At 33.0% G+C, this 10,484-nt stretch overlaps 1 protein-coding gene across 1 annotated transcript in view; it reads left to right on the top strand.

Moving 5' to 3' along the window:
* Positions 1–6,035: 6,035 nt before the first annotated feature.
* The window catches only part of LOC149575372 (uncharacterized), a 43,356-nt gene continuing 38,907 nt past the window's right edge, over positions 6,036–10,484 (top strand). The window contains exons 1-3 of the mRNA XM_089815135.1: positions 6,036–7,914; positions 9,436–9,512; positions 9,702–9,747. Of these exons, the coding sequence (XP_089671261.1) occupies positions 7,005–7,914; positions 9,436–9,512; positions 9,702–9,747 (1,033 nt within the window). The 5' untranslated portion in view covers positions 6,036–7,004. The remainder of the gene's footprint in view (positions 7,915–9,435; positions 9,513–9,701; positions 9,748–10,484) is intronic.

Below are 10,484 nucleotides of genomic sequence, written 5' to 3'. Positions count from 1 at the left end.
GTGAAAGAAACCATGTTTTAAGATTTGTTTAATGTTTAATTATTAAAGAAAAAATCAACAGGATTTAATGCATGTTCTGTCCTTATTTTGGATTCCTTGATGGCCCATGTTACATAATAAAAAAACTATCTAGTTAAAAGAAAAAAATGGTTAATAAAATTTTAAAAACTACTCATAATTACTTGATCATTGTAACTTATGCTGTTAAAATAAAATACAATTATTACATTTTTTGGCAACCTAACATTATATATACAATATAGAGTTGAAGATCTATATGATTAATTTTTCCTATACTTTAAGTGAAGTTATTATCTAATTTATGTCTTTATCTAGATTGTAATCATCACTTTACTTAAATACCAATCAACTCATTAAATAAAAGAAAATATTGATCAATAAATATAAAACAAAACTTTTAAGTTATTTCATCACTATAACCTATGTTTTTAAAGTGAAATATAATCATTACATATATGTTATCAACCTAGAATTGTATAGTTGAAAATCAATCTAGTTAATTTTTTCCAAACTTTAACTAAAACTATTATAATATTCATGTCTTTATGTGGATTGGAATTGTGACTTTTCTTATTTACATTATTCAACTTAACAACTAAAAGAAAATATTGACTGAAATATGTAAAAAAATTATAACATGTCATATTTGGTAAAATATCATTTTATATATTACCAAATGAAAATTGTATAGTTGAAAATCTATATAGTTAATTTTCTCCAAACTTTTGCTGAAGTTATAATCAAATTTGTATTTCTATCTAAATTGTAATAATGACTTTTCATAAACATTACTTGACTCAACAATTAGAAACAAATATTGATCGATACATTCAAGGCTACTCTTCACAAAATTTTGATAATCACAACTTGTGACAGTTCAATGAAATATAATAATTGAACATATTACCAACATAAAGTTATATATACATTAAAGAGATAAAATTCTATCTAATTGGTCTTCTTTATGTTTTAATTGAAAACCAACTTTGTGCAATTATTTGATCGTCATAGACATATGATATTTATGTAAAATATAATAATTGCATATATTACCTACATTAAATTTATATATACACTAAAGATTTGAAAAAGTTATATAGTTAATTTTCCATAAACTTTTCCTAAAATCATAATAGAATTCATATCTTTATACATATTGTAAAATTATGCATTTTTTAAACCATCATTTAGCTCAACATTTAGATTGTAATTATGCCTTGTTTTTAAAAGTACTAAACACAAAATTAAAAAATAAATATTAAAACACTCTTAACAAATACTTGATCATTAAAATAAGATATTTAAACAAAATATAATCATTGTACATATTACCAACTTACAACTATATATACACACTCGAGAATTGAAAATATATGACACTTGTTACATTCAACTTGTGGCATGCCACATCATACAAGTAGAACCAACACAAAGTATTTTTCATTGTCAAAGGAAGGAATTCAGTCTATCACCCATTGAAGCTCAAATTTGATCCTAGCATAATCATGACTTTTCTTAAATATCACTTGACTCAACATTTAAACATAAATATTAATCAATACATATAAACCAACTCTTCACAAATAATTGAAACATGGCATTACATTATAGAAAATCTATATGTTTAAAGAAGAAAATGATTAATACATTTAAAACAATTATTCACAATTACTTGATCATTGTAACATATAATTTCTATATAAAATACAATAGTACATTTTTTGCCAACCTAACATTATATATGCTAAAGAGTTGAAGATATGTATGGTTAACTTTTGCTAAGCTTTAAGGAAAGGTATAATCTAATCTACATCTTTGTTTACTTAAATGCCACTCAATTCAACAATTCAAATAAAATATTAATCAGTACATATAAAATAAAACTTTAAAATTATTTGATCCTAGCAACTGAAATATATGACTTATTATATACACATATGCATACATGTGTGTGTACACACACACATATATATGATATCAACCTAAAATAGTATAGTTGAAAATCGATCTAGTTTTTTTTTTATAACTTTAACTAAAACTATAATAATATTCACGTCTTTATGTAGATTGTAATTATGTCTTTTCTTAAACATTATTGGACTCAACAATTAAAAGGAATACAAAATAACTCTATAAAACTATTTGATCATTATAATAGGTCATATTTAGTAAAATACAATCATTTAATATTTTAATAATCTAAAATTATATAGTTGAAGATCTATCTAGTTAAATTCTTCTGAACCTTGAATGAAGTTACAATCAAACTTGTGTCTTTATTTAGATTGTAAAAATGGCATTTCTTAAAACTCTACTTGACTCAACAGTAAAAAATAAATATTGATCAATACATTCAAAGCTACTCTTCATAATCTTTTGATAATTGTAACTTGTGACATTTTAATTAAATATAATCATTACATATATTACCAACATAAAGTTATATACACATTGAAGAGTTAAAAATCTATCTAGTTAGTTCTCCTCAAATTTTAGTTAGAAAACCTACTCTTTACAATTAATTGATCATCATAACATATGCTATTTATGTGAAAAAAAATTACCCAATAAGATATTATATTAAAATAAAATATAATTATTATACATATTACCAACTTAAAATTACATATGTACTCAAGAATTGATAAAATATAATATTTGTTTCACTCAACCTCATGACATGCCACATTATACAAGTACAAAAAATGCATAGTATTTTCTCCTTACCAAAGGAATTCTCCTCCCTTGCCCATTGAAGCCCAAATTTGATCCTAGTATATTCATGACTTTTCTTAAACATGTTCAACAACTAAACATAAATATTAATTAATAAATATAAATCAATTCTTTCAATTATTGGATAGTTAAAACATGTGAGGACTAGATAAACGATCTTTTCATATATTAATAGTCTAAAAGTATATACACAATAAGAAATCGAGCAAAAGGTATAATGCCTATTTCCTAAGTTTTAATTGAAGTTATATAATCTAATTTATATCTTTATCTAGGTCGTAATCATTATTTTCTCAAATATCTCTACAATTACAAGTAAATATTGATCAATAAATATAAAATATCTGCTTACAATTATTCGATCATTGAAATACGTGACATTATCAAATATAATCAGTGCATATATTACCAACTTAAAAAAATCACAGTGTGAAAGCGAGTAATTATTTCTTAACTTTAACTAAAACCACAATCCAAATCGTATCTTTATCCACATCGTGCTTGTAACTTTTCTCAAACGTAGTTTACTCTAGACTCTTCTCAAGCATAATTTTATATACATAAAAGAGTGAAAAATTATCTAGTTAATTTTCCCTAAGCTTTAACTAAAATTATAATCCCATTTACATCTTTGTCGTAAATATACTCTAGACCTTTTTTCACTTTTTTAAATATTGCCCCAACTATTAAAAATAAAAGTAAATACTAATTATCTAATAACCATAAATTATAGACAATAAGTGCCTCATCACATGCCACATCACACAAATATGAATAATCTAACAAAATCTTCGACAATAGATTATAAATCTAATCTAATAACCTGTCGTATGATATATCTTAAGTATACTCCAGACTTTTTTTCCACTTTTTGAAACATCACCCTAACAATTAATCATAAAAGTAAATACTAATAACCTAATAAATTTTAGACAATTATAGACAATGAAGAGGAAGAAGAAAATAAGTGCCTCATCACATGCCACGTCGCACAAATACGAATAATCTAATAAATCTTAGACAATAAATTATAGACGACGACGAGTTGGAGAAAAATAAGTGCCTCAACACATGCCACATCACACCAATATAAATAACGCAAGTAATTTGTTTTGATCTTACTAGAAGAAGGAAGCCTCCTCCCTTTCCCAAGGAAGCCCAAATTTGGTCATAACACAAGTAGAAACGGAATATGACAAGTGAACTTGGACCAAGGGTCCAAGTGTTGGCAACCATTTGAACTTTAACAAACCCTAAAAATAATAATTAATAAAATTTCAAAATATTCTATTCCCTAGTATTGGCAACAATTTGGACTTTAATTCCCTCAAAAAGAAAAGAAAAAGAAAAAGGCAAAAAAAACTGTCCAAAATATTCTATTCACAAGTGTTTGTGAAGAATTTGTATGCGTGTATGCCGGCACCTTATGATGGGTGTCATGATGGAGTCTTTTCTCCCGATGATGAATGTGATGATGTGTTGTGTTGCATGGCCACAATTCTTTAATCATTCATTATGACGTCGTAATCACCGTAGCAGCCTTTTCACTTACCTCTTTTCACCCCCCGCCAGAATAAAATAATGAGAAAAATATTTACTTGACCGCGACTTCCCAGGAGGATCGCCCGGATCGGTCGCTGACTATTATTACCCGGGGTAAAAACACGACCCCAAACAAAAGAGACAAAAGAAAGATTAAAGGAAAAAAACAATAGGACGAATAATCTTTGCGACCCTATAATTTTCGAATTATTACAAAATGATGAAACAATTATTAAATAAAGAGAATGAGCAGAGTCCTTTGTTGCAGTCAACGAAAGGAAGAAATGCATGTGCCCGTGACGCTTGTCCCCACCACTGACCGCAGGAGGATACACGGTCACATTCCATGGGTTGGGTTCGAACCGCACTTGCACTTTTCTTTGTGGAAGGTGTGAAATAAAAAGGACGTTTGCACAAGGTTGTGCAAGGTTAGACATGGGAGATGGCTTAAGTAGTGGTTTAGGTTAATTTCGTGCACGTAGAACTCTTATATCATAAATTTGTATTTAATTAAAAAAAAATTGGGTGTATTTCGATAGGCGAGTTAAGAGCTTAAAGTTAAGGTTTCGACTTCTGGGTATTCATGGACATCTATTGTCGAGCTTAAGTGGTCAAAATGTAGCATTTCAAAAGTGTCGTATGATATATTTTATATTCTTGCATCGGTAGTTGTTAACTCCAAAATCTCAGTAGTCATTGAGGTTAAATTTGCCCATTTAGAATTCTTAAATTGTATGTTGGATTACATCATTTTGTTCAGTGTATCTCAGTAGGTGAGTTAAAAGCTTAAAGCTACGGTTTTGACTTTTGGGTATTCACGAATCTCTCTAGAGATCATAGAGCGCTAAGTGATCAAAAAGTGGCATTTGAAAAATGTCACTATAATCGTTCACTCAAAAATGTTGGTACATATGTTTTCATTGTTGGACATGGGAGACAACTCAGTAGTCGTTTAGGCTGATTTCCTACATGTAGCACTATTAAATTGTAAGTTGGATTTCATCAATTTTTCTGGCATATCTTGGTAGGTGAGTTAAGAGTTTAAAGCTAAGGTTTCAACTTTTCGGTGTTCACAGATCTATCTTTTGAGACAATCGAGCACAAACTAGTCGAGAAAGTGACATTTCAAAAATGTCACCTAATCCCTGCTATGTATGTTCTTGCCCCAATAGTGGATCGCTCAAAAATAGCAGTAGTCATTTAGAATTCTTAAATCGTAAAGCGTTTTGGTGTATCTCGGTAGGTAAGTGAAGAGCTTAAAGCTAAGGTTTCAAATTTTGGGTATTCACCGATCTATGTAGAGATTGTCGAGCACAAATTGATAAAAAAAAATGTGACATTTCAAAAGTGACTCTAGATATTCGTTATGTTCTTGCACTAACAATGGTTCACTCAAAAACATCAGCAATCATTAAGGTTAATATCATGCATTTAGAATTCTTAATTCATAAGTTGGATTTCATCAATAAAATTTATGTATCTCGATAAGCGAGTTAGAAGCCTTACGCTAAGGTTTCCGCTTTTGAATATTCATTAATCTCTACTCAAAGTGATATAAAAATGGTATTTGAAAAGTCTGCTATGTTCTTCTTGCACCAATAATCATTCATATGTTTTCATTTTAGAAGAATAATAATAATTAAGTAATAAAACTTGACAAAATATTAAAAATAAAAATCATCTTATTGAACACCCTACTCTCCCCTATATAAATATATATATTTATGTGTATACCTGTGTATGTAAGTTCCCGAATTCTATGTGGGACTGAGGTGCCTTGGCTTATTTTTTTATTTTTGTTTTATTGTTGTATTGACTAAGTTGCCTGACTGTCCCTGTCGGAGATATACTTTCATACTCTCTAATCTATTCCTCCCTCATTCATTCTTTCTTCTTTCTTCTTCTTATACTACGCCTTCTTAATCGTTATCTGTTTGAAGTTGAACATCCTCGCTTTGCTTTCAGCTCCATTTCTATCAGTGGAAAAAAACAGTGGAGAGAATCAATCTCTGTGACTGCCTTCCTGCAACTTGTCTTCTCCGTTGTATGGTTAGTGAGTGAGTGAGTATATGTGTCATGGTTGTGTTCTTGTATGGTTTGTGAGTGGTTTGTGAGAATACCCATTGGATTGAATTCAGTTGGGAAACGGAGTTCTTTCTGTGAAGTACCATTTCTTTGCAATTTAGTGCTTGGATTTTGGTTTTGAGTATTGGTTTGTTTTGTTGGTTTGGGATCCAGGAGTTTGAGTTTGAGAGGACATCAGTGGTCTCATGGGGATGACCTGAGCCAGCTGCCTCCTCCATTACCGGTCTGCTGCCAAGGAGGAGGAGGAGAAAAGATTGGATTTTGATCAATTGGGCGGGGCGGCTGTTGAGAAAGATTGGTTTCGATCAGTTGGAGGTTCTGTGGGGGTGAGAAAGATTGAATTTTGATCAGTTGGGTGTTGTGCAGGGTGAGAAAGATTGGTTTCTGATCCATTGGGTGTGGTGTGGGGTGAGAGAAGGTTGGATTCTGATCAGTGTGGCGAGAAAGATTGGATTTCGATCAGTTGGGTGGGGTGAAAAAGATTGGATTTTGATGAGTTGGGAGGGGTGGTGTCTGAGAAAGATTGGGTTTTGATGAATTGGGTGGGGTGATTTCTAGAGAAAGATTGGATTTTGATCAATTGGGTGAAAAGATTGGATTTTGGATTTGCAGAAGCAGAGATGCGGCGAAGAGAGGAGGAGGAGAGGGATGTGCCAGATTTGTCTCTGCACATTAGCCCTCCAAACAGTAACAGCAAGCCCACATCCACTTCGAGCAGCACAGAGCATGACATTGGATTCGATGTCTGGCAGCGGAGGAGGTCATTCAAATCAAATGGGAACCTGAGTGAGGGTTCTACTAACTCCAGTGGGGCAAGTGAGAGGAGAGGAGATGCTGGTGTAGATTTGGGTCTGACTAACTGTGGGTCTTCCATGGAGTTTTGTAGCAGATTAGAGGAGGAAAGACATCAGCGCCTGCAGAGAACACTTTCACTGTTGGAGCTCCAACCCAACAACAGTAATAGGAGCAGTAGTCCCATAAGAGGGGTTCCAGTGTATCACAACAATGGCTCTTACTCTCACTCTCACTCTCACTCTCAGTCTTTTCCTTTCCTTCAGCCAAGTGTAGAGGCTAGAAGCTATGGAAACTTATACGCTAGTAGTACTTGTAGCAATACTAAAAACAATGGCTTCCTTGAGGATTCTCATTCCCATTCCCATTCTCTTCCTCATCCCCATTTTGGCATGGGGTTTGTTCAGCAGCCTATCAAGCCCATTGTGCCAACAAGAGGTTCTTTTGGGCATGCTGAAATGGGCGATCCCCTCAACAGGATGATGAACAGTAACAGCCATCATAATCCCTATGGAAGGTCTCATTCACTGGATATGGATGCACAACGTAGAGTGGATCATCATCACTATAACGGTGGTTTTGAAGGCGGCGGAGGAACAGCTTCACATAGCTCTGTGAGATCTAGATTGATGGCCAAGCTGCCGTCCAAGAGAAGCATGAGGGCTCCAAGAATGCGGTGGACCAGTACTCTCCATGCACATTTTGTTCACGCTGTTGAGCTTCTCGGAGGCCATGAAAGTATGGATGAAAGACTACCTATTGATTTTATTTGTTTCCTTTCTTTCTTGGGTAAAATTCTTCATCAGATGTTCCACCATTAATGCCAGCAAGAAATCTACTGAACAGTTTTTCCAAAAGCTTTAGTGGGTCTTCGTTTGTTTTTCTCTTCTCCAATTCATTTTCTCGATGATGCATCCTAGGATATGAATTCAGAACTTGGCACTCAATCTAATCTATGAACTTTGAACTGCATCAGTATGTTTTCCCATTAGATATTCCATCCTTTCACAAGAAATCCATTAGATATTCAATCCCTTACATAAATGTGAGTCTACCAGCAAGAAATCCACTGAACATGAGTTTATCCAAAAGCTTTAGTGGGTCTTGGTTTGTTTTTCTCTTCTCCTATTCATTGTCTCGATGATGCATATCTAGGATATGAATTCAGAACTTGGCGCCCAATCTAATCTATTAACTGTCAAATGTATCAGTATGTTTTCCTATCAGATATTCCATCCTTTCATAAATTCTGTTCTAACAGCGAGAAATCCATTAGATACTCAATCCCTTACATAAATGTGAGTCTACCAGCAAGAAATCGACTGAATAGTTTTCCCAAAAGCTTTAGTGGGTCTTGGTTTGTTTTTCTCTTCTCTAATTCATTATCTCGATGCATGCATCCTAGAATATGAAATCAGCACTTGGCGCTCAATTTAATCTATGAACTCCCAAATTTATCAGTATGTTTTCCCATTAGATATTCCGTTCTCTCATAAATGCATTCTAACAGTAAGAAATCCTTTACATATTCAATCCCTTACATAGATGTGAGTATACTAGCAAAAAATCTACTGAACAGTTTTCCCAAAAGCTGTAGTGGGTCTTGGTTTGCTTTTCATATTATCTTGAATTCAGAACTTAGCGCACAATCTAATCTATGGCCTCTCAAATGTATCAGTATGTTTTCCCATTAGATATTCCACCCTTACATAAATGTCATTCTAACAGCATGAAATCCATTGGATATTGAATCCCTTACATATATCTCAATCTACCAGCAAGAAATCTTAAGTCGGAAAATTGGGTCTTGTTCTATTTTTCATTTAGTTTTCTCTTCTCCAACTCAAAAACTTGATATAGATCATAGCATATGATTCGAAGCATTCATGTAAAATACACAGTCCAATCCACAAGGTTTTCCATGCATTGCCATGTTTTTCTATTAGATATTTCATCCCTCTATGTAAATGCCACTCTACCAGCAACAGGTGTGAAGATTTTTATGAAGTTTTAGTAGGTTTTGCTCTGCTATTCGTTTACTTTTCTCTCCTCTCACTCAATATGTTGATAATATGATCCCAAACATTCACGAAAAACGCCTAACCAATCCAATCCAAAAGCTTCCAAACGCATTGAAATGTCCTATTCCATCCCATTGCATAAATATAGTCATCTGTATATAAAGAAAGCGTCTTGCTTTTGCTGATCATGAAATGTAGATCTAAGTGATTTCTAACATTGTGTTGTTGATTGTTTCAGGGGCTACTCCCAAATCAGTTTTGGAGCTCATGAACGTCAAAGATCTGACTTTGGCACACGTCAAGAGCCATTTACAAGTATGTCTAATCTTCTCCATATTATTATCACCATTCTTGCAAGGAATAAACAGCATAATCCATCCACCAGTTAATCATACGATTTGCATGCTTCCATATTCTCACGCTCAAATTTCTCATGCTTTTGGTTTTGTCCTTGCTCAGGGAATATTGAAAAACATTTGTTTCATTGATGTTCTCTGTGTGCAGATGTATAGAACTGTGAAGACCACGGACAAACCTGCAGCGGCTTCAGGTGATTGTCATTTATGGCGCATTTTGTATTTCTTGCATTTTCCAAACAAGATCCCAATATTATATATCCTATAAAATGGGTTAAACAAGAGATATATTCACAAAATAAATCTGGCACCAGGAGATAAACATGAACTTGCTGCATTGTTTTCCTGTTTTCTTCTATTACTCGAATCTTGAACTGGAATCGATCAGAGAAAAACGCGTAAAGATCCTAACGTAGGATATATAATACATATCATATAAAATGGGCTAAAGTAGAGTTATACTCGCAAAATGCATCTGGCACCAGCAGATAGCCATAAAACTCATTGCATTTTTTTCTGTTTTGTTCTAAAACTCGAATCTTGGACTGGAAACGATCAGAGAAAGACGCGTAAAGAACCCAACACGCAATAAACAACATTTATACTCACAAAAGCCATCTGGCACCACCACATAACCATGAACTTATTGAATTATTTTTCCTGTTTCTTCTAAAACTCGAACCTTGGACTGGAATCATTCAGAGAAGGACGCGTAAAAATCCCAATGCAGGATATATGTTCCATATCCTATAAAATGGGTTAAACAAGAGTTTTATGCTCCAATAGTGAATCCGGCACCAACAGATAACCATGAACTCATTGCATTTTTTTCCTGGTTTCTTCTATAACTCTAATCTTGGACTGGAATCGATGAGAGAAAGACGCGTAGAGATCCCAACACAGGATAAACAAGAGTTATAGTCACAACATG

The sequence above is a fragment of the Cupressus sempervirens genome, chromosome 2, assembly GCF_028749045.1.
Source record: "Cupressus sempervirens isolate cs-2001-9-10 chromosome 2, ASM2874904v1, whole genome shotgun sequence".
Taxonomy (NCBI): Eukaryota; Viridiplantae; Streptophyta; class Pinopsida; order Cupressales; family Cupressaceae; genus Cupressus; species Cupressus sempervirens.
This window is presented reverse-complemented; position numbering and strand designations above follow the sequence as displayed.